Below are 25,906 nucleotides of genomic sequence, written 5' to 3'. Positions count from 1 at the left end.
AGGATATGAAATGCAAAATCTATGAACCGTGTGGCAGTGAACTTATGACCTTATCCATGAGAAACAAAAATTTCACTTTAACCTAGCATCAAATGAATAAGCATGTTTTCTCTATTGTCATGAATGACACGGGTATTTGACTTAAAAGGTTAGATCATGTAAATTATACTTCATAAAAGCAAATATATGGCCTAAATCTTGTCAAATTTTACTAACTATTCATGATGAAGAAAGCATATGCAATGCCTTTCAATATCGAAAGCAAAATAGGTTGTCTTTTCTTGCTTACAGCAACTAGATTGCTACAAAAAAAAAAACTTTAGCTACTTAATTCTTTTGTTTGTAGACCAATGATTTTATAATCACTCAATGGCAGTAGGTTCTTTTTAATATTTATGGATGATATGTCAAGCTTTTGTTGGGTTTATTTCATCAAATTCAAATCTAAACTGCTTAGCATGTTCTTAAAGTTTAACACTATTGTTGAAAACCAATCAAGATGCTAAGGACTGACAATGGAGGTGAATATACCTTAATTGAATTCAGTAGTTATTTGGAAAAGGCAAGGATTAAACACCAAAGAACAACATCCTACACACCACAGCAGAATGGTGTGTGTAAAAGGAAAAGCATTTCCATAATAGAGATGGCTAAGTGTACAACACAAATGTGTATCTATTGTGTAAAACCCGACCCTATAAACACATGTCATGACATACATGCACTGAGTAGCATGTTATTACGCTAAGAAAGCCCCTAAGAATAGACGAAACCCGATATTGTACCTAACGGTACATTTGAGTTGATTTAACCTCGAACTAGTTCAAATAGGAATCGTAAGATGAAATTTAATATTTTACAGTCCAGGAATGACTAAAAATGATTGTTTGGAATTCAAGGGTTCATTTGGAAAAAAATTGAAAATTTTGATGTTCAGAGGCAAAATCGTCATTTTGCCACTTAAGATAATAATTTGATCATGGAGTGAATTTTTTTACCAAGATTAACTATTTGGAGTATAATTTAATGATAGGAAGTGAAAAAGTTTAATTCCGGTGATTTCTGGAGTGTAGGGGCAAAATCGTAATTTTACCACCAACAGACAAAATTTGAGATTTTGAGATAATTTAGATCAAATTTTACAAATTGGAGAATGTTATGAGTATAAGGGATGAAAAATATGTCTATGGGCAATTTTTCAGTTTTTGGGGTAAAAATGTAACTTTTGACTTTTATGGGGGCAAAAGTGTAAATTTCAAAAATTACTCCACCAAGACTTTGGATAAGTCTGAGAATTTTATCTAAGCTATGGATATGTGGGACAAGTGTATGGTGAAAATTTGGAAACAAATGGATGGCTAGAATTTAAGGAATTAATAAAACATTAAAAAAATAAATAAAATAATATTATATTATTTTAGCCTTCAAAAAGGTCAAAATTTCCAGAATTCTCATCTTCTTCAAGTCGTCCAAACCAGGAGAAAAAAGGGGAAAAGAAATAAGAACCCTAGCTGAAAAATTTGGGGAAAATCAAGAGAAATCAAGAAATCAAACATTAAAAAGGCAAATTTCATTGATTTTCCTTGTGATTTTCACTACCCATGCATTTTTTCTCATTTCCATGCAAAATTAGAAAGTGGGTATGGACACCCATGCTGGCCAAACCTCCATGGATGAGTTTTGAGCTTGAGTTTTGGTTGATTTTAATTGAATTAAGTGATTTTAGTTAGGTTATATTGTAATATAGCAAAAATAAGCTAGAGAAATAATTTTCTCCCATTGAAACCCATTATGCCGAATTTTCTAGGGGAATATTGGCTACTGATCTTGATGTTTATTTGAGGAATTATGATGAATAATGATGAATTATGAGCCTAGAAAAATAATGGGAATTTTCAGAGCAAAAATATAAATTTTTACCCACTAGGGGTATTTTCGTAATTTGCTATCGAGACTGATAATTTGCACCACACTAAGGGACATTAAGTCAATTTGGGTGCAATTGAGGTATAGAAACTGAAAAAAATTAATTTGGAGTTTAAATGGAGTGCGTTAGCAATTTATCGGGTAAAATGTTAAAAATAGGTTAATACCGCGTTTAAGCCGTTTTAGCCTATTGCATTTCATACCATGCATTAGCATAGGATTTAAGTCAGTTATATAGTGATTTAGCATCAATGTGGTGAATTGTGTAATTTTTGCAATGTGTCAAGGAGGAGAGCCTTCCGGTAAAAGCAAGGAAGTCGTACCCGACGAACAGTGAACGGGGCACCTAGAAAGCATTTAATTTGTACAAACGGTGAGTAAACCTATTATTATTGTAAATTATCTAGAGTTTATTTTTAAATGCTCTTTATATATTTTATAAAACGAAAATGAGATTAAAATGGAATTTTTGATGTTTTAGAAATAAATACGACAAATAAATATATTGAGTTGATTATCTGAAATAAAAAACTTTTGATCATGAAATTGAGTAATTAGAGGCTGCCAATTGTCTTAAAAAAATATATTTTCTTAGGAATGGCTTATGATATATGAGTATATGTAGCTATATTTTATAATTGCATTAAGAATTTATGTAAGCTGTCTTTTACTATGCAGGCTGGGTAAATAAATAAAAGCCACGTTATACTGTCGAAATTTTATTAAAGTTGGTGGGTTTAGTCACTGCAATGACTGTCACACATTGTAATACAATTAATAAGGTATTAAAGTACATAAAATGTGCCTATGACTAGGTTTTTTTTTAAATGTTTGTGGATAAATAAAAGTAGAGAGAACACATATTCACCTCTAATAGTACAAGATGATTTTGTTCTTAGTATCCTTGCTTTTGAGGATAACAAGCCAAAATCCCCTCATCACACCATAGGGTCTTCATAATTATACACAACATTAACTCTCAACATAGCACTAAGCAACCTTCAGTAACATCAAAAATCAAAACAACTAACAAGCCTACCCTATTTACACCAATACTCCCCGATGGCTATTACAAAAAGAAACCTTTGAAAAGTTAACACCCTCTACATTCTAAAGTTGCTATTGATAAAAATTTTCACCTTTAGTATCCCAAACCAGGCTCAAAAGCATCAATTTCTATCATTCACACCATGAACCATGGAATAGCAGTAATAGTATTTGACAACAGAACTTTACCGATAAACACTTAAGTAGTAAATCACCATCCAATATTACCACCTCAATTCAAAGCCAAGATGTTTAACTACGATCCATCCCAACAACATCCATCGCAAGTCAAGAGATATATATTTTCAACTGACATAGCAAAATTCACAAAGATGTATAAAAACAAAACACTTATTACTACTATCACACTTAGTAAGGTAATGCCCCAAGGATACTTAATCAAAAACATTCAATAATTCTACCTATTGTTGCACTCTTCCTTTAGCAAGGTTGTCTACTAGTTGATTTGTTTCCCTGTAAATGTGATTAATTTCCCATTTCTCCACTTTTTTTTTCAACCTTTCGATGTGCAAGATCCACTTTTTAAGCCTCTAAAAAGCTTTAAATGGGTTATTTGTCCATTTAATTACATTCCTTGAATAACTTTCAATAGTCAAAAAGTGCGAAGAGTGCAAGTAAACCAATTTTGATCCAGCAAAGGTTATAAAAGCCTCCCTAATGGCTCTAACTTCTGCCACAATAGCATCTTCTGCTTTTATAGCTTTTGAAAAGATAAATTTTAATATTTTCGCCATCATCTCTCATGACTACCTCTATCCCTACCTCCCCAAGGCAGCCTTGAATTGCCCCATCCACATTATATTTCATCTCCCCTTTATGCGGTTTGCTCCACTCCTCCACTATTCTGGTTTTCTTCCTTTTCTTTATCCCTACACCCTTAATTCAAAAATTGTTAGTGTCTAATACCATTTCATACTTAAAGAGCCACAAAGCTTGGGCCCATGTAGCAACTCTTAATTTAACAAGTTCAAAAACCTGATCAACATTCCAAGTGACACCTGTTAAAGATGGGAGTCTAAAATGAGGAAATTTTTGGCCTTGAAATGTTTGACACTAATGGAAAAGAAGAACACATGATCTCATCTGTTTTTAACTTTTATCTTTATGGTATTTTATATTTTATTTTCTCGTAACAGAATAACCTACGAGCTATCAAGTATTAGCTATAGAAGGCATGTGGCATTTCTTGATTGTAAGCCACTATCTAATTAGCAGACAAAGTGCAATTTGGTACTGCTGTGCCATTGCCCTGTCCTATTTGTTTTGATTTCCTCCAAAGGGTGGTTATATAAACCACACCATTTCACAAAATGAATATATTCCAACCATTGCCTTCTTTATTAAGAATTAGGTATTTTTACTCTGTTCTTATCTCTGCACTGTGACTGATTTTCTTTATGAAATTCTTCATGGTATTAAAGCATTTTTGAGATCTTGAGGAACCGTGGCTAGTAAAAGAGAAGCTACTACTCATCTATGTAAAGCTCTAAAGAAACCATATGGTATCAGCAAGCTACAATGCCTCTACTCTTTTGGTTATTCAATGGTGAAACCTATCCTATATGGGTAGTGAAAATGATAGCCTATTTACGTGCTTTCAATTTATGGGATGTAATTGAGGTAGGTGAAAAGCTTCCAGTCTTAAGGCAAGCAAACCCCACCATCGTTCAATTGAAAGAACATAGTGAAGATGTAGCCAAAAGATTTAAAGCACTGTCATGTATTCATTCCATCGTCTCAAACTCCATATTTACTCACATTATGCCGTGTGAATCACCAAAAGAGGCTTGGGACAAGTTAAAAGAAGAGTTCCAAGGAAGTGATCGAACACGTCAAATACAGGTATTAAATATGTTGAGGGAACTTGAAGTCTTGAAAATAAAGGAGGATAAGTCTACAAAAGAGTATTCTAACAAGATTTTGAAGGTGGTCAACCGACTTAAACTTCTTGGAGAAGATCTAACTGAGAAGCGTATTGTGAACCAGGTTCTTGTGAACCTGTTAGAGAAGTTCAAGGCTAAAATATCTTCTTTGAAGGACTCTAAAGATCTGACTAAGATCACTATCATAAAGCTTATGAATGCTCTTCAAGCTTAGGAGCAAAGGAAAGCCATTCGACAATAAGATCATACTGAGGAAGCTTTTATGGCTAAAGCAAAAGGCAAGTGTTTTCTTGGAAAAAAAGAAAAATGATGTTGACAAGAAAGATAGAGGAAAAATGTCAATGAAAAAAGACCAATAAAGTAGAAGAACCAATATCCTTCTTGCCAATATTGCAAGAAACAAAATCATACTCAAAAGTTTTGTTAGTTTCAACCAAATGTTGAATGCAAATCTTGCAATCAACTTGGTCATGTGGAGAAGGTCTGTAAAGCCAAAAAAGCTACAAATGTAGAAAAGTCAGCTATTATGGAATAAATAGAAAAAAAAGACAAAAAAAAAACAGTTCTTTTTGTTGCACAGAAAGTTTCTAGGGTTGAAAAGAAAGATACTTGGCTTATAGGCAGCACCTGTTCAAGCCATCTGATTGGGAATGAAGCCTTATTCATTACTCTGGATAGAAACTACAAGTCAAGAGTTAGAATTGATAATGGTGATTATTTTCAAGTTATTGGTACTAGCATGGTTGGAGTTCAAACTTCATCAAGAATCAAGTACATTTCTCAAGTTTTATATGTTCTTGAAGCTAGTCAAAATCTTTAAGCATCAATCAATTGCTCAAAAGTAATTATGAACTAGTTTTTAAAGACCTCAGCTGTTCTATGTTTGATTCCCTTGGTAAGGAACTTTTTACTATACCTATGAAAGGTAAATGCTATCATATCGATTGGATGGAAGTTGAGTAGTGTAACTATATGTCAACTGATGATGATAACAAGAAATGGTACACGAAACTTGGGCATATAAATTATAAGTCTCTAAAAATGATCTCTACTGCAAAATTAGTTGATTGTTTGCCTAAAATTACATATGGTTATCATTTATATGATACATGTATGTATGGATAGCATGTTAGAGAACCATTTCCAAAACATAGCAAATCAAGAACCATAGATGTTCTTCAAGTGGTGCACTCAAATGTTAAAGGACCAATTAAAACAGCATCACTAAGTGGCAACATGAATTATTTGCTATTCATAGATGATTTTAGCATATTTGGTTGGATTTATTTTCTTAAAGCTAAATCTGAGGTTTTAAGTTGCTTTGTTAAGTTTATTGCCATGGTTGAAAAGGAGTCAAGCCATGTTATTAAAGTTTTGAGAACAGACAAGGGTAAAGAGTATACTTCAAGAAAGTTTGAAGATTATTTGAGTTACAAGGGAATTAAGTATCAGTATACCATCACATATAGCCCCCAACAGAATGGGGTTTGTGAGAGAAGGAACCGAACACTTATAGAAATGGTCCAATGCCTTTTATTTGAAAAAAATATGCCTAAAAGTTTCTGGGTAAAAGCTCTTCATGTTGCAACTACTTTGTTGAATATGTTTCCTTCCAGGGCACTCAATAATATAACTTCTTTTGAGGTCTAGTACAAGTCAAAACCAAGTGTTACTCACTTAAGGGTGTTCAGTTGCATTTTTTATGCTTATATACCTCAAGCTAAAATAACAAAGCTTGATTCAAAGTCACAATTGGCTATTCATACTGGTTTTGGTGAGATAACAAAAGGATACAGACTCTACAACCTGGAAAAAAAAGTTTTTATGTCTAGGGATGTAAAGTTTGAAGAAAATTAGACGTGGAATTAAGAGAAACAGGAAATAGAAAAATCAATTAACATTAATGTCGTTGCTGATTCAGATATTGGAAGTTACATGTTGGATGATGATAATATTAATGAATTGCCTATGAGAGGTTCCATAACTCTGCAATATGTCTATGAAAGATGTAACTTGGCATTACTTAAACCAACAACCTTTAATAAAGCTCAAAAAAGTGAGGAATGGAGGCAAGCAATGAAGGCTGAGATTGATATGATTAACGGGAACAACACCTAGACTTTGGAAGAAAAACCAAAGAACCAAAAAGAAATAGGTGTGAAATGGATCTTTAGAGCCAAGTATAATGCAGATGGATCTGTAAATAAATATAAGGCTTGATTGGTAGTAAAGGGGTACTCACATGTATACGGGGTTGATTACTTGGAGACTTTTGCTCTAGTTACAAAACATGACACAATTCGATTACTTGTGGCTTTGGCAGCTCGAAAAGGTAGGAGAATCTACCATATGGATGTAATGTCTGTATTCTTAAATGGCTTACTTATAGACGATATATTTACTGAACAACCTAAAGGGTTCATCAAGTAAGGAAATGAAACTGAAGTCTGTAAGTTGAACAAAGCTTTATATGGGCTTAAGCAAGCACTAAGAACCTGGTATGAAAAATTCAACTCCTACCTCAAGAGCAAAGGTTTCGAAAGAAGTGACACAGAGCATACTCTCTATGTCAAGAAAATAGGTGAAAAATCCCAACTGATTGTTGTTATATATTTGGATGATCTACTTATTATAGGTCCAAATGGTGATGAAATAACGAAGTTTAAAACTCAAATGAACAAAGAATTTGACATGATTGATCTTGGTGAAATGTCTTATTTCTGGGGAATGGAGGTGATTCAAAAAGAAAATGGAATGAAAACTCATTAACACAAGTATGCAAAGGATCTATTTAAGAGATTCCAAATTGATGCTTATAAAGAGGTTAACACACCTATTGTGTTTGGAAACAAATTATGCAAGGATGATGGTTGTCATGACCAAAATTTCGGGTCATGACCGGTGCATGGGCCCAATGGACATAGCCCACTAAGCCTAAGCAAGCCTATTTACATGATCTGTTCATTACTCCATCAAAATTACTGAAGTCATATTTCATAACTTTGAATCAAAATAATACTAAACATTGCCAACTCATAGTGGCATATCGATCAAGTGTATATATATATATACATTGTCTATAACATGTATCTTAATAATTTACATTAGGGTTGTCTATACATCTCAAAAAGAAGACTCGATTTCAAACGGAGTAACCATAGCGAAGGTGCAGCTACTGAATGCCATTGATACCTACCAAAAGATGGATACAAGTCTACGAGAACACCTCGTCCTAGTTACCGACTGCCTCTTGATCTGAAAACATGAAGTTAAAAACAGTGAGTATAAACCCAGTTAGTGAACAAGAAAGGGAACAAGCAAACATTAAGGAATGTTTAACGAAATCATGATGCATTCATTTTTCAAAACAATGCAATTTGTTTTAGTTCTTATTAAAACCCCTCATATAAACCCCACATGAGTAAATCACTTTATGAAAAGGGTCCATGCTCAACAAAGGATTTGGAGAGTGAAAACTTTAATAGCATTCATGTGAATCAGGTCAAATAAATAACGAGTCCTTGCTACAGCGGAAAGGTAGCTACAGCGAGAATGAATTTTTACTGCAACGACACTTGACTTAAATTATCAACTAGCCGAGGGTTTCTCACCAAACCTCCTCCTCATTTTAAACTTAATTCATTTATTCCTTAATGTTGGAAGTCCATGCTCAATTATGACATTAAAGAAATGGAAAATAGGGTAGCAACCGAACCAAATGAGGAGCAAAACAGAAAGTTTTTCGCTGAAACGAGATTAAATCTTGATGCAGCTAAATTTTTTGTCACAAAATAGAAAGTTTCTCGTTGCAGCGAGAATACATTCTCACTGCAGCGAGATTTTCAACCAGCCTTACCCTTCCAACCCGAGAGTTTCTCGCTGCAACGAGAATGAATCTCGCTGTAGCGAGAAATAGAGCAATGAGAAAAAAGTTTCCTTCCTTTCAAGAAAAAGCCATCCTGTTGAAATGACAAAATCAACATAAAACACATAAAGGTTTTCAAAGTTCAACATGCCAAATTCATATGCATTTCATTACAACCATATGCCATATATGTGTATATATATATATATATATATATATATATATATATATATCAATCATCATACACACCCTCCCATCATCATCAGCTCATATGCATCGGCTTATGCGCACTCCCACTCACACATAACCAGGTCAGTATCGGCTTATGCACACTCTCACTCGCACATAGCCGGGTCAACATCGGCTTATGCACACTCCTACTGGCGCATAGCCGGGTCAATATCATTACACAATATTATTCATATATATATATATATATATCAACATAATGTAGTAATACAACAATCCATAACAGCCACATGTCACACATAGAGACAATTTATCAAAGGCTTGTTCCCAAGGCACCTATTTTTAAGAAAGATTGAATAAGTCATTTACATTCCCAAAACTATTTTGAAATGCAAGTTCACTCACCGGTATTTGTTGAATCCTTTAGTCGACTCTAACTTCTCTAATTGTCCAAATGGGGTGGGCGATGGGGCTTCGTTGGAACCTATTATCACATTAGCATCACCATTAAGTCAAGCCACATACTTATGAATTCTAAAAGCTTTTTCTTAGCTAGCTTCCATTTGCCATTAAATGGATATCCATTTTCACTATTCTATCACTCCAAAGTGAATTAATAATCTCAACTACAAAGTATTCACAAGTCAAATCTCTAGTCATTCTCAACACTAAAATTTCAACTCTAATTTACTACTCATCTTACTAGCTTTGTAGCTTTGAAATTCTTTCCAACAATTCTCCAAACTATTGTAAAGCTTCCTCTTTCTCTCTCTAAAACACCTAACTAGTGAGAGAAAGTATGGAAACAAGATTTTTCAAGGGTTTTTAGGTGAGAGAATGGAAGAGCACAAGGGTTTATGGAAGGGTGCACCAAAAGCATGGAAAATGGAGCTATTTTAAGGGAGATTATGGAGCTTTATATCAAGCTTTCATGGAGGTTGGGAAGCAACGTGAAAGATAAGAAGAAGAAGAAGAAGAAGAAAAGCTACTGGAGAATGTAGAAGCTACTAGAAGAAAGAGATATTTATAGCCCAAGCTTATCCACTCAACTTAAATTACCAAAATGCCCCTCCACAAATTAGCTTATTCTCCTCTAATCTTTTATGAAATCTTTTACTCTTTTGACATTGGGACAAGGTCCATAATGGTCTAGAAATGCTCGGGATCATGAAAACTCAAAAATTTTGACCCGAGGTGAAAAATGACCAATTTGCCCCTATCGTGAAAATCATCACCATTTTGATTTCCTTTGTCATTTTACCCTTATTTAATCATCCATTTATGCCTTCGGCCTATTTAGGCCATAATATTGTTTAAAACTTACTTTTAGGGACTTACTAAGGAAATAACGAAATTACCCTTGATCAGGGATATCGTATGTACTTCTATCTACGAGTCTATAAAGGTCAAGGTTTCACAATGGTAGTCCTAAAGATGATGAGTACAAGTTCAGAAGTATGATAGGTTGCCTGTTATATATAACAGCAACAAGACCTAATATTATGCAAACTGTAAGTGTGCTTTTTAGGTACATGAACTCTCCTTCAAAAAATTCATTATTCTACTACAAAGAGAGTGCTAAGGTACCTAAAAGGAACCTTGAGTTTTGGACTAGACTATTGTAAGAAAGATAGCTTAAACTTACAGGGGTTTAGTGATAGCGACTAGGCAAGATGTTTAGATGATTCTCGGAGTATTAATGGTTATTGCTTCTCCTTCGGTAATGGTATGTTCTCCTGGAATTCCAAAAAGCAAGAAGTTGTTGCACAGTTGTCTACGAAGGCTAAATATATGGCTGTTGCTTCAGTAGTAAACAATGCTTTATGGTTGAGAAAGATGCTAAATGATTTGGGTTTTATTCAAATAAAAGGAACAATGCTCAGAGTAGACAATTAGTCAGCAATTGCGATTGCCAAAAACCCAATTCAGCATGGAAGGACAAAATATATTAAAGTTTCATGCGATTCGTGATGCAGTAAAGAATGATGAGATTGAGTTGGAATGTTTCAAAACAGATGAACAAGTTGCTGATATTCTCATTAAGACTCTCAGCAAGGAGAAGTTCATCACTTTACGCACCAAGTTGGGAGTGCTCATGGCAAATCCCATGGAGGTGTGTTGAAGATGGAGTCTGCAATGAGGAAATTCTTGGCATTGAAATGTTTGAAACTAATGGAGAAAAAGAACACGTGATCTCATCTGTTTTTAACTTTTATTTTTATGGTATTTTATATTTTATTTTCTTGTAACAGAATAACTTGTGAGCTATCAAGTACTAGCTATAAAGGGCATATGGCATTTCTTGATTGTAAGCCACTATCCACCTAGTCGACAAGGTGCAATTTGGTACTACTGTGTCGTTGCCTTGTCCTATTTGTTTTGATTTCCTCCAAAGGGTGGTTATATAAACCACACCATTTCATAAAATGAAGATATTCTAGCTACTGCCTTCTTTATTAAACATTTGGTATTTTTACTCTGTTCTTATCTCTGCACTGTGACTGATTTTCTCTATGAAATTCTTCAACAACCCTAAATACCATATCATTTCTACACAACCACACAGACCATAATATAGCATAATAGGCCATGCACCATATTTTTATCTCACCTTTGCCTACAAAAACAACATTCCAAAAATTAAACGAGTTGATTAATATAGCACAATATAGCATAATATGACTATGGTTATTGGTTTAAAAGAAATGAAGATGGTGAACCTAAAGCTTTCTTTAATAGTGACTGGGCAATGAGTGTTGAAGATTCTAAAGGTACCTCGTGTTATGCTTGTACTCTAGGAAGTGATGCTTTCTGCTAGAATTCAAGGAAGCAAGATGTTATTTTTCAATCAACTACTGAAGCTGAGTACATTGCTGCAACAAACCAAGTAATTTGGCTTAGGAAAGTGATGGCTGATCTTCATTTTAATCAAGTGAACCCTACTGTCATTTGAATGGACAACAAGTCAGCAATGGCCATCGTTAAGAATCCTTTACAATAAGGAAGAACTAAACATATCAATGTTAAGTTCCATGCCATTCCTAAAGCTATAAATGGTGAAATACAAGTTGAACCTACAGTTTTGAGATGCAAGTTTCCAAGGAGGAGAGTTGAAATTGAGGCTCCTCCATGAACTCCATTAGCTCCTACATCAATTTTTGAAGATTGTGAGATTAGTTGAAGACCACATGTGAAGGCTAATGTCACACCATGTTTAGAGGCAGGCATAGGAGGATGGAGAATGAAGACTCTTGTAAGTTAAACTTAACTTGTTTAATAGTATAACCGTTAGCCATTGTCAGGTTACTAAATTGTCTCTGAAGTTTCAGCAGGTTACCACCACTGATTTCAAAGTGACAAATCTTGTCATTAAGCTTTGTATATAAACTCTCATGAAATGATATGGAAATGTTGCACTTCTTTCCTTTTACCAAAATTAAAAAAAAAAAAAGTTCACTTTGTGTTTCTGCTCAATATACCGAGCCTCTGTGGTGATGTTAGTGAGTTTATACAAAGTGAAACTTTAACGGTATCTCCATGAAAAGTTAGCTTAAACGAAATTGGTAAAAGATCTATATGCCTAGTTTAATTTGAACAAAAGAAGCATAAGGCATAAGAAAAATTTGTTAGATCTTTCATTAAAAATGATTAATTAAAAATTAAAATTATAAATCTGCTGGCTTCCAGCTGAGCTCAACTTTTGATCTTCTCTTTATGAAGCTCAAGTTGAGTATTGAGGGACTGGGAAGTGCTGTCAGCTGTAATTCGCATCCAAGCCATCCGGACCTTTTGTAATGGCTGACCTCATCTGACAATATTGTTTTTCATTCTTGGCAATGCTGCCATGCCCTTTTAAAGTTTTAGAACTAAATGGACGGCTAATCCTGCATGATACCTGGTCGTAATTTTCCATTCCAGAACTTCTTTGTGTAGGTTTCCTAGCCTCTAGTTTGTTTTCCTCTTTTCTAACCTCAAAACATTCCGACTCAACTGAAAGTAAGCTAGAGTCACGTGACTCATGCACTATTCCTTAAGCTTTGCCCTAAGTTAGCATGTGTCCTTGTTTCCGCCTTTTGACCTCTCCCTTCTCCAAGTACTTTTGCAATCTGAACTACCTGAAGCTTTACTTAGTTCATCTCTCCTCGCCAAGAAAACGTACATTTCTTCCAAAGTTGCTTTGATGTAATATATTCTTACCCTCAGTTCTCACTTTCAGCCTCAGACTCTGCACCTCTTACAATCTAGAAACTAAAAGGGAATTCTCAAGGTAACAAATGTCCGTGACAACATCATGATAAAATACATATAATTGTAATTCGAAATGTTACTTTAGTCATTGAAATGAAAGCAGGCAAGCCATCCTGGCATTGGTTTGATCTGGTACTGTCAGGTGAATGGAGTTGCAAACACCCAATTTCTGCAACTGATGATCTAGTGTACTTCTCAGATTTAGCAGTCTTTGAGTACTTCCAGTAGCAGCCCCTGCTTTCTTTGGATGATAAAGTTTTACTTATCCCAAAAATGGGAAACCAATTTCTATCCAGAATATTGCAACTTGCTATTTTAAGGATGTTATTGGGGACAAGATCATGGAGTTTTGATACAGAAACTAGAATGAAATTTCTAAGCCAAGTGATAAGAGTTGAGCGACCTTTATGTTAAAAGTGAAAATAAGTAAGCACGCACGAATTTCCTTGCTAAATAAAACTTCAAATTTTTGAAAGTCCCAAGGTTAACCTGCAGAAGGAAGAAAAAGAATCCATGTAGCCGACTCCTAGTAGCTTCAGATCAAGGCTTAGTTGAATTATGGCACTTAATATAGTTAGCCTTTTCTTTACATAGAATCAGCTTCCATATGCTCGGATATTCCTCCCTTAGTGCGCCATATACATACATATATATATATATATGATCTACAGTAGAAATAGATATTTTCCGGAGTAAGTAGAAAGGATATTTGAAGTACGTTTTTACATTCAAATCAAGATGACAGGCAATCTTGCCTCGCAATTAACAAATGTAACAAAGAAAATATAGTCCCTGGAAACTTAGGACATACCCTATCTTTATTGGAAAGGACCAAAACAAATTCCCTTCCAGCTATGGAATAAGATGACACTAGCATTAATTACGCCAAGGTTTCTTTGCAAATCATGCTTCTAAATGGAGATTGTACCTATAAATACATGATCGTAATTCTCCTTTACATTAGGACTAAGAAATTCAAGAATGGAGCACGATACATATGTTCTTATTCATTTTCTCCACAACATGGATGACAAGGAGAGTGAGGCAAAGAGAGAAGGAATGATGCCAAGGAAACCGACTGAGCGTCAACAGGGCGACATAAACAAACTGGCAGATGCTTTCATCAGCAACTTCCGCAAACAGCTTACCTATCAGCGGGATGAGCCCATCAAATATTATCAGGAGATGAAAGCGTGAGGCGCCTATGCTGTCCGTGAAATAGGGGATGTATTGACCACTTACAAGTAATCTTTTGTTTTGATTATCAGTTAACAACTTGATTACAAGCAGAGAAATAAGTGACTTTCTTTTTTTTTGAATGATACTGCGATGAGATGAATTCTTCCTTCCCCCTTTAATTGACATCCATGGTTCACAGTTTTCTTTCAAGTTCTATGAGGAATACCAATATCTCCATGCTGCTAATTAGCACAACCATCTTCAAATTATCATGGGAATCAACATATAACTCACAGCCATCAAGATATAGGATCCAACTGTATATTAACTCATCTCAGATAAACCATGTACATCACAAAGCATCTCAAAGATTACATACTACAAAGATAAGATCTCACAAAAAGACAGAATCCTAAGCCCAAATGACAAGATTTACAAGTATCTGCTCTCTTCATATATGTAAAAAATAACCTCATAATTCTATTGCCGAGATCAACAGTGAACCACCTCACCTGCAAATGCACCATGGGATAACATCCAGGCTGTTCTTCTTCAATGACTCAAAAGCACCCTTGGTCGTCTTCATCGTTTCACTTCTTCAAGTCAACCACAAGCAGAACACTCTTAATAAGGATAATCCCCTCCCCTGGTGGGTCACTGTTGATATCAATCTCCATAGCAAGTATAAACATCAGGAAAGGTAACAGTGTCTATTCAGCTTTTCCATTCAGGAGGTGCTGAACCCCACAATGTTGGTGAATGAATAAACATTTGAAATCTGAATACCATGGCATGACAATTCTAAACAAATGCATGAATTTCTATGCACGAGTAACCAAATTTGATTCTGGCTCTCATGCTTGAAGCACCTGACAATGAACAATATGACTTCTCAAGCCACTTCGGCCTGCTATACTTGACCATATATTTGTAAAAAGAGTCCTGAAATGACCTTTGCCAGCAATGTTTTCCCAAAGATGAGGATTGCTCTCAACCTGTTTATCCGGACTGGAAACATCAACCAGACTTATGCTCATGTTATTGCGAATGATACAAAGCTTGCCATTCAGAGGAACAAGAGCAGCAGCCTCCAAGGCTCGAGAACTCCCTAAATGGAGCTTACTATCAATAAATTTGTTCCATGAATCTGTGGCTCCATCATACACCCTAAGCTTGCATCCATCACGGCAATCCAGGGCATAGAGCCGTCCATTTAAAGAGATACTAGGGTTGCGCCAACCAGAAACCATCCCATCACTGACTGAAGTCCAGGAATTAGTTTCAGGATCATATGCTTCACTCATAACCTCACGGTGGGATCCCAGCCCTTTTAGAAACCACTTTCCATCATAAACAACCCCAATGAAAGGTACCATAGCAGTGCTCATATCTTGAATAAAACTCCACCGGTTCCTGTTTGGATCATAAACTTCAGCAGATCGTAAAGTCCTTTGAATTCCCTCACATTCCCCGCCAGCCACATAAAGGCAGTTATTTATTACACAGGAACCAAAGAAATGACGTTTTCGAAGCATATCTGGTGCCCTGTGCCACTTGTTTGTCCGGGCACTGTAGAAAATAACACGTCTCATTGACCCCCTTAACGGATCCTTTCCTCCAAACAAGTACAGGTGGCAACCACTTAGAACAGCACAACCAAAACCAAGGGCCTCAGAATACTCCCTTGGAACTGGAGGAAGTGGCTGCCAGAGCTGATGGATAGGGTCAAACGCATTCCATGAGATCTTTCCATCACGGTCTCGCTTGAAGACATAAACCCACTCTTCTGCCATTCCAAGACTTTTTCTGAGAGAATAAAAAAAGTTCCCAGCCAAAAGGCGACACCATCTCTTACAAACAAGACGGAGTTTACGATGTTCTGCACGAGGAACTCGAATAAGACAAGCAATGGCAAGATCATCAGGAAGGCCAGGGAGGAGAGGTGGCTGAACTCGAGTCCTCTCTCTTCGAGAGTTTTTACTCTTGTGTGCATTGGGATTGATATCAGGCTGGATACAAAGCTTTGATCCTGGGACAAATTTCCTTGCTTCAGCAACTGTCTTTAATCCAGAATCCACTTTACAATAGCAAGATACAGAATCAACCTGCAAAAATTTCCAGTTAGGAAGGAAGACAAAAAAAGATGGACATCAGAATACAATAAAGATGTAGAACAGAGAAAAGAACTGCTCATATTAGATGCATCATTGATCATTCATGGTGCCTTTTGCAAAAATTTGTACCTCACTCACAGTTTATATGCTTACAAACAATATCAGCAAAGGCAGCAACATCAATCCACTGTTATCATTTCTAGATGACAACCAAGGAAAAGCTTTCAAATTTTCTTGGGAAAAATCAGAAGTGAGGGTGTAGAGCAACTCCTACCTTGTTTACTTTTGTTAAGTATGAAAAGCTTCTTGATTTAATATGGCATGTTACAGATTTGTGACATGACAGTTCTAACTAAAGTTTCAAAGACTGGAGCTAAGATATGAGTCCCACAGGAAGTTTTTTTCTTTTTATTTTTTGCAATTTCTTGGGCTGTATGGAGACTGGAGGGCATGAACTTCACCCATTTTCAAACCAGTGTAGGCATCATCAGATTTAGTTAATAACCACATTATATCATCTACACCTAGAAACTTCGCATCTCAGATTTTTCAGAAAAAATTATGAAGCTCTAATATTCCCAAGTTTCTTTCAAGTCTATCATGTAAAGTATTAAGCACTATACACAGAAGGGAAGCAACCCTTCCATTCCTTCTCCTCCTTTCTATTAAGGAACAGTTCTGAACTGAGAAAACAAGACATAAAAATTCAGGCAAAGGGGGAAGAAGAAAATAAAAGTTACTCTGTAAGATATGATATCAAAGAACAAAGAGCCTGAATAAAAGTTATAAGGTAACCAAAGAATACCATTAGATCCAGTAGTCATCCAATATGGTATTAAAGTTTAATTGACCTGCTTAAACAGTAAGCTCTCCAATTCACCTAAACCTTAAAATCAAGTTCTGGTGCTAGGCAAATTGAGGGCCAATTCTTGGACCACATACCAAGCCCAATGAATTTACACATGATGAAGTACACTAGTATAAAACAATTTATCAGCCTTCAAGTTACAAATTCAAGCTTCACAGTTTCTGGTATTTGAGAGAACCACCAAATCTAAAAGGTTGAGAAATGATAGAGAATGGCCAACTAATACATACAAATGCCCGACATGACCCTTCACAAGCAAATGAGGCAGGACTTTGCATGTGAGTCACACCGTCTAAGGGATTTATATTATGATTGCTGAACTGCTAGAGTCTCAGGATTCCAGACACAGAAGCAGCAGGTCAAATAAACTCTAAATCATATTGGATAAATATTGAACATAAGAGTGTAAGCCAATAGATTTAGACCCAACAACTCTTTTAGTCTTATTTTTTTGTCCATTCTACTCGACGAAATTTATTTTGACACACCAGTTCATTCATAGGATCTGTCACAAACACCCAAACCATATATCACGTACAAAGCCACAATCTATATATGCATGTATGTCCATCTATTTAACACTATGAGGAACCAACAAAGGCTGCTCCATGGTTCTTCCTACATGAAAGGGTATCTCCAGGCTTTGCCTAGGCCTAATCCCCTCCCTCGGGCAATCATAAAGTTGCACTCCCCCATTCAGCTTGGTGCATTCAGGATTTTACTCCCAGAGTGCTTCCTATATGATGTTTGTAGCTAAATCAGCAGCTAACTTGAGGAAGAGTATACAAATAAGCCAGGCAACAAACAGCAGAGCACCTTCTTTTCTTAATGCTTTATTTTATCATTTAACAAACAACAAACTATATCAATGTTCAATTAAGTAAAACAACACTTGTAACTAGAGAAAATTTGAAATTACAAACTAATCACTCTCAAATTATCAATTAAAAGAAGAAAAGTATATGAACCAATAAAGCTAAAACCAAAGTCAGCATAGTCTAAAGACCAAACTTTATATGCACCCAAGCAAAAAAAAATTAAATAAATTCATTAAAATTGAAGAGAAAAAGACTCCAAAACTTAGAATAAAGGGTAAAGAAAACACCTAAGTTGCAGGAGTTTAAAAAGCAGAATTAAAATACAGAGAATCAAATTGAGAACTGAAAAGGCAAAGTTGCAAGCTACAGAGGAAGTAAAAAGGAAAATGGTCCCTATTTATATGTTCATCAAATCCCAAATTACCCCCAAAAGAATGCTAGACTAATAGAAGAGTTTGATCTTGGAATCAATAGAAGCTTGCCAAAGAAAGAACAACTCGATTAAGAGAGCCAAATTCCCACACCCCAATACACAGAACAACTAGGCATTTCAGACGGCTATTTCGGAGACAGAAGGCCTTCAAGAAAAACAAACCCATTATAATGCACACTAAAACCTGTCAAAGGCCCAATTAAGCACAATTCGCCATCCGGGTATCCTCGAATTTTCTTGAAAACTAAATCCCAAGAAAAAAACCATGTCTAAAACACGTTACCAATAAATTCACCAACCGGGTATCACTAAAACTTCATGAATTTGACAAAGACAAAAAAGAAAGAAGGAAAGATGTTAGAGCTTACCAATGGAGCTTGAACTCGAAACCCTCTGGGAGTATTAGATGACTGTTGAGAAACAGATTGCTCCATTCTTTAAAACCAAAGATTCATAGACAGAATCAAAATCTACTATAATATAAACCCTTTTTCTCTTTTCTTTTAAGAGACTCAGATCGAGACCCCAATTCAGAGATTCAGTACTCAGAATCTGATCCTCCAAACTTAAAAATTTTAGTAATTTATACGTCTTTTACCAGTATACAACATAAAAGAAAACCAACTTTTTCCCTTCTTTTTTTCTTTTCATTTCATTTCATTCTTTTTCTTCTAATCAAACACCAACAAACAAAATAAAACCTGAGTCTTCCGATTTTTTTTTTCCCTCTCTCTCTCTCTCTCTCTCTTTCCCTCTCTCTTAAGTCTAACTGAAGAGCAAGCACACAGCTGGACCCATGGGTTTCACCAACTTCTTTAAATTTTGTTTTCTTACTTAAGAATTTAATTCTTACTTTAATGTTAGAGTTTTTTTAATTAGTAGCATTAATTTTGAGTGAATTCTAATGTTAAAGTCTTATTAGAAGACAAAGAAATTTTGATGAGGGGGAGGGGGACTCCTGAATTGTTTACCATTGTTGGGTCAAACCCCACTTTAAATGGTGCAAGAGAGAGAAATGCTCATCATGTGGCTGAATTAAATACTTCTTCTTTTAGATTTCTTTCGGCATTTTTGTTTTTCTTCATTTTCATCACACATATTAGTTATTGCATCATAAATAGTAGTATACCACTTCTTTTTCATCCCAAATCGTAAATCAACATTCTTGAATGTGAATGCTATTTTATAAGAATTGGACAGCTCTTTTACTCACAAATGTCATTCGAATAATTAAATTAGACATAATGTTTAAAATAAATTTTTAAAATATTTTTAAAAAATTAAATAAACTCTTTTTTTTATTAAATATTTTTTATTATTGATTAATAAAATCTTTATTTTTTTATTTTAAATCAAATAAATTTTTATTGCTACAGATAGACAAACTGTTATTAGTGAAACTATTAATACTGAAGTGATATGTTTACATGTTATAATGAATAGTGACGTAAAATACAAAGACTTGATGAGATGCAATTAAAAAAAAAGAATTTGTTTAAATTTTTTAAAATAATTTAAAAACTTTTAAAAAGATTATGCTATTAATTTATTATTAATATTTAGTTTTCTTATGTAGTCAGATAATCATACTATTGTCCTTTTTCAATATTTCTCTATTTAATTGAAGATTATTGTGCTATTTAGTTGAAGTTCCAAATGATTATGCTGATGGTGTATGAGTAACGTCAAATGTAATGATTTTTTCATTTACAAGTTACATGCACACAAGTATGAATTTTAATTATAGTTAATCATCACATCACATATCACAAGTTAATAAAATAAATCAATCAATAAATTAATACATGATTCGACAAAATTATATAAAACCAAAACACATTCACATTCACATATACATATAATAACATTTGAATTTGAAATGTAAAAGTCTCAAGACTTTTTCATAAAAATTAAATCCATTAAAGCATTTGGTTTGATTTTGGGCACATTCAATTGGAAATGCAAAAGTCATTAAAAAAATTAATGATATTGGACCTCAAATGGAAATAACAATAATGTAGTACATGGTGTAATTAAATACACAGATCAATATATGCACCCCACAGATCAAATCGATACCTGTTGAAAATGGAAAGCTGCTAGTGGAGACTCAATGCCCAGAAATCTAGTTTAACATTGACATTAGGAAGGAAGACATGAAATAGGTGCATCACAATGCGGTAGGTACGCTAAAATCTGACTAGTCATTGCAAAAGATTCAAAGCGCTCTAGGAAAGGTAGGGATTGAAGTTGTGTTGAGATAATGGAAGAACCACAGTGTGGTTGCCACCTTTAATAGCAGAGAGTTGATGGAGATATTAATTGAGCAGTATTGGGAGGCCTTTGCACCATGGTTCAAGAACTTAAAGCCATTTAAAGAGGAGAGAAAGAGCATTAATTTGGCCATTTGGGTCAAGGTCAAAAACGTCCCTTGGTATTTATGGCACGATGATCTGTTCATTATGCTAAGCAATAAGTGGGGGAGATTTGTCCAAATGAACGAGTCAATGAAACTGAGAAAACAATTTGACGGTGCCTTGTTAATGGTGGAAGTGCAAGATAAGTCCACCTTTCCCTTAACTACAAAGCAGTATGTTAATAATATCGTGTATTTGGTCCAAGCAATGGTGGAATCTGATGCACTTGCAAATCCAACTGTTTCAAACGGGAATCACTCCCAATCGAGGGAGATTTTCGACATAGGAGAAAAGGAGGGAACACAAGATAAAACCTCCTTGGACATTATGCACAATCTAACACATGGTAACAAATTTCAAATGAAAGAGCCTGAACCTGTTAGTCAAAATGAAAACAACTCTCGGTTTATGACCAAGGCAAGCAACTATACAAGAGAGCTTGATATGGAAAATTAGAAGTTGAATCACAGAACAAGTAAAAAGCTGTTGACTCCTAAGATTGAGGTTGGAGAGGTGGGCCTTAAGGCAAAAAGATCTATTGATTTGGAAATGCATGGCGTCAAGGGCCCAAGAAACAAGGATGAGATCCCACATGCCACATGGCATATGGACAAAATGAAAATGTGTTGGGAAATCGAGTGGATAGGTGTAATCACAAAGTGGAACGAGCCGATCAATAAGAAAGAGCCAAGTTCAATACAACTTATAAGACAAAATGGTAAGGAAATAGGCCATTCCTCCATAGATCCACTCGAATGCACAACTAGGTTTTTTGAAAAAAGGTCTTCACTTATTTGTTGCAAGGGAACGATGGATGATTGGAACTTACATTCAGACAAGAGTGTTGATGAGCTACAAGAAGTCTTGGAGGATTCGATGGGTGATTTACCTTTGGCAGCATGGACAGCCAAAAAAGGGAAAAAAGGAAAATCTAAGAAATTGAGAAAAGCAACTGCCAACAAAGCTAGAAATGTGGGAATAAAGCTTGCTAGCAAATCGATTGATAGATGGGGGCTCTACTAGAAAAGTCAAAAACTGAGGCACAAACAAATGAAACTAACAAAGTTAGTAGAAGGTGCCAAAGGTAGTACTGATAAGAACAAAGTTGGGATTGATGGGTTGCCACCTAGTACATTGGAGGGTGGTGGCACCAACAATGTGACGCATTTTGATGATGTTGAGACTAGTGGTCACCAAATGTGGGCAATGAGGCCATGCAAGGTGAATGTCTTTCGAGTAGTGTTAGTGAGGGTGATATAGTCAACTGTATCTAGAGTAGTACGCAAGTTCCAATAGACATTATTTCTTTGCTAGGTAAAAATAGGGGAATGGCGGAAGAAAAAGACCTTATTAATGTGTCTATTGGAGTAGCCTCTAATTACGGGGAGACATTATAAAAAATTAGAGGCATTAAACGTACCAGAAAAACTAGACTAGTGGGGAAGAGTCGAGATAACAAGATGATAGCAAACTTAAAGACGATGTTGAGGGAAAATGGCGAGGCTCTGGGCTCTGATTATGACTCTTCAAGGCATGACTTAAAAGCAACATTTGTCGTAGCTGACAAACTGGGGTTAATGTTTGTTGATAGCAAAGAGGCTTTTGTGGAGGAATTTTGCAAGTTAGGCGAAAAAATGCAAGAGAAGAAGGCAGTCTGAGGCAAGGGGGAGGTTATGGATTTTATGGCTAAGTTCTTTGATTCTGATGTTTTTAATGAGAGGATTAACTCCTCTTTCATTACCTTAATTCTTAAAACTAATAACCCCACTGCCTTTAACGAATATAAACCTATTAACTTTATTGGCAATGTGTATAAGGTAGTGGCAAGGGTTTTAGCCAATCGGCTCAAAAGGGTGATCGATGAGGTGGTGGGTCCTAATCAATTTGCCTTTACTAAAGGTAGACAGATCATCTATTGTGCACTCATCGCCATTGAAATTGTGGATAGTTTGCAAAGGAGTAATGGATGGGGTGTTCTTCAAAATCGATTTTTGAGAAGGCCTTTGACAATGTGGATTGGAGCTTTCTTGAATTTGTGATTCGAGAAATGAGGTTTCCTGAAAGGTGGAGGAAATAGATCATGTCATGTATCTCCTCGGTTGTCGTTTATGTTCTTGTCAATGGATCTCCTACTAGACAAATCAAGTTGAGACATGGGTTGCGACAAAGATGCCCTCTTTCCCCTTTCCTTTTCAATTTAGTTGTTGAAGACTTCAGTGCACTAATACTTAAAGCAATTTTCGAAGGGCTATGTAAAGGCGAGGAGGTGGGAAATAGTGGACTTGTCATACCTCACCTTCAATGTACAGATGTCACCATGATTTTCAGCAAGCCAAACTTAGAGAGTGTTTTGAATATTAAAAAGGTCTTACGATGCTTCCAAGTGATCTCCAGTCTTAAAATCAACTTCTGTAAGAGTAGTTTATATGGCATCAAAGTAGGGGACCTTGTGGAGACTTGGGCTACTAGAATTCCATGTTTAGTTGGCTCTTTCCCCTCAATTTATCTTGGCCTCCCACTTGGAGCGAAGCACCACTCTAAAACCTTATGGCACCCGATGATTGACAAGTTCAAATCTCTTATCGATTAAAGGGGGGTCACTCTTATTAGATCCGTCTTCGCTTGCCTTCTTGTGTACTTCATGTTGTTACTCAAGATGCCTAAAGGGGTTAAGGAGGAATTAGATAGGATTTAGAGACGATTCCTTTAGGATGACATGGTTGAAAGGAAACGACTACATTAGGTGGATTGAGAGTTAGTTTGTAATCCTAGAGATCGTGGGGGTCTTGGTTTGATTGATCTTCGGCTGAAAAATCGAGCTCTATTAAATAAATGGATTTTGAGGTATAGTGAGGAAAGAGAGAGTCTATGGAATTCAATATCACCGTTAAAAATTGAGGGGATTCCTTGGGTTTCTTACCAAGTGACTCGGGAGGTAGACGATCATTTACCATTTGGCGTAACATCATCAGTCCATTAACCCTTTCGGGGAGCTCTTCTTCTCTTTTGCCGCAAGTATTTGTTACATGATTGGGAATGGTAATATTATTTATTTTTGGGAGGATGAATGGGTTGACGGCATTATCATTAGAGCAGTCTATCCTCGCATCTATGCCTTAGCTACTAACAAATCAGGCAAAGTTAGAAAATTTGGTTCATGGGTTAATGGCAAATGGCAATGGGAAGTGGAGCTTAGGAAACGAGTCCTTGATTGGGAAATTGAGGCTTGGAACCATTTTCAAGCTTCATTAAGGAACGCGGTTCTTATTCAGGACATTGACGACAAGCTAATTTGAAAACATTCACCTAGTGGACAATACTCCTCTAGTTCTTTTTGCAAGACAACTTTTGGTAATAATGAGGGGAATGTGGACCTATGGAAGAACGTGTGGGCAGGCTTGGCTCCTCCAAATATTGAGATTTTTGTGTGGCAAGTCATTAAAGGTTAAGTTGCGGATAAAGAGGAGCTTATGAAAAGAAATCTCATGTTCAGAGAGGCGGTTGCTTGTGTGCTTTGCAACAAAGGAATGGAATCAGTTAACCACCTTTTCTTCATTTGTATTGACTCTTGGAGGATTTGGAGTAAATGGTGCGAAGAGTGGGTATTCATTGGTTGCATGCCAGGGGATGCAGCTACTTTTTTTTGGCTTGGAATTCCTTTACCATTGAAATTTTAAGAAAGAAAGTCTAGAGAATGTCCTTCTTCACCATTGCTTGGTCCATTGGGTTCTTTCAAAATGAAATGGTCTTTGAAAGGAAATTGTGGGGTGCAGAGTAGGTTTTCAATATTATTAAAATGAGAATCATATGGTGGGTCAAGTCCAAATGGCCTAATGATAACGAGTCCATCATGGACATTATGCATTCCCCCTTCTTGGCACATGAGTTTTCTACGCCTAAACCCATCAAGAAGGTTATCACTTGGGAAAGACCACCAAAAGGTTGGCTCAAATTCAACACGGATGGGGCTGCCAAAGGCTGCCCAAGAAACCTTGGGATCGGAAGGGTGTTTCGTAATGATAGGGGGAGGTTAAATTGATGTTTTCCAAGAAAGCTGGGTGAGGGGATGCTAATCTTGCAGAAGTTTTGGCAATAAGGTAGGCCGCGACCATCTTTGCAGCTTCCTTACGAACAAATTCAATGAACCCTATCATTAAGAACGACTCTAGAAACACCATCACCTGGATCAACAAACCAAAGGCCGCCCCTTGGAAAACTGCGACATTTGATATTTCAAATCATTGCACTCAAAGGCAGAGTGGCAGGATGGTAGATTCAATATACTCCAAGGTCAAGTAATGAGATGGCAAATAACCTCGCTAAACAGGGAGTTGATAGATTGAGTGACCTGGTGCGAATGTTCCTTTAATAGCTTGTTTTCTCCCTTTTGCTTATCATAGGAGTTTATGTCAATTCTGGAACTTGGGCAGATTTGGTGGATTTCATCCTATCCCATTCTTTGAAACAGGCTTGCAAGTTTTGTTTGTCTTTCTTACTTTTCTTGATGTGAAATGATCGTGTGAATAGCCTAGTGCATGATTATAGTGTCACTTGGTAACTTACAATTGTATAGATTTTGAGGCTATAGGTTGCTGTGAATCCTAGTTTCTTCTTAGGTTCTGCTATTGGCTACTTTTTTGTAAGCCATGCTAAGTAGTAACTCGATTGCTCCCCTGCAGTTGAGTTTTGCCTTTCTTTTGTAATTTTTAAAGATTTTTCCTCCTTAAATAAATCCATCTTAATCTTCAAAAAAAAAAAATACAATGGATTGATAGCAACATAATTAAGCTTTGGGAATGGATAACATATTTTAACAACTTTTGGCCTTGTTTCTTGAGATCTTGGAATTAAATTTGTTTGAAGTTTTATCTTGAAGTGGAAAAGGTAAAATAATTGGA

General features: G+C 35.8%; 2 protein-coding genes across 2 annotated transcripts; one reads left to right on the top strand and one right to left on the bottom strand.

Annotated features, from left to right (window-relative positions):
• The first annotated feature begins 4,512 nt into the window (after positions 1-4,512).
• On the top strand, positions 4,513-5,091 carry LOC148760905 (uncharacterized). Its single transcript, XM_088809702.1, has one exon. The coding sequence runs from the start codon at positions 4,513-4,515 to the stop codon at positions 5,089-5,091; it is 579 nt and encodes a 192-aa protein (XP_088665828.1).
• A 9,572-nt stretch (positions 5,092-14,663) lies between these two features.
• Positions 14,664-19,457, bottom strand: LOC18589617 (Galactose oxidase/kelch repeat superfamily protein). The gene is made up of 2 exons (XM_007014664.3): positions 18,960-19,457; positions 14,664-16,463 (listed from the first exon to the last, which is right to left on the bottom strand). The coding sequence occupies exons 1-2, from the start codon at positions 19,023-19,025 to the stop codon at positions 15,213-15,215; spliced, it is 1,317 nt and encodes a 438-aa protein (XP_007014726.1). The 5' UTR covers positions 19,026-19,457; the 3' UTR covers positions 14,664-15,212.
• Between the last annotated feature and the right edge of the window lie 6,449 nt (positions 19,458-25,906).

This window comes from Theobroma cacao, chromosome 9 (assembly GCF_053813885.1).
Source record: "Theobroma cacao isolate CCN51 chromosome 9, ASM5381388v1, whole genome shotgun sequence".
NCBI lineage: Eukaryota > Viridiplantae > Streptophyta > Magnoliopsida > Malvales > Malvaceae > Theobroma > Theobroma cacao.
Note: the sequence above shows the minus strand (reverse complement) of the source record. Positions and strands in the feature narration are given on the sequence as shown.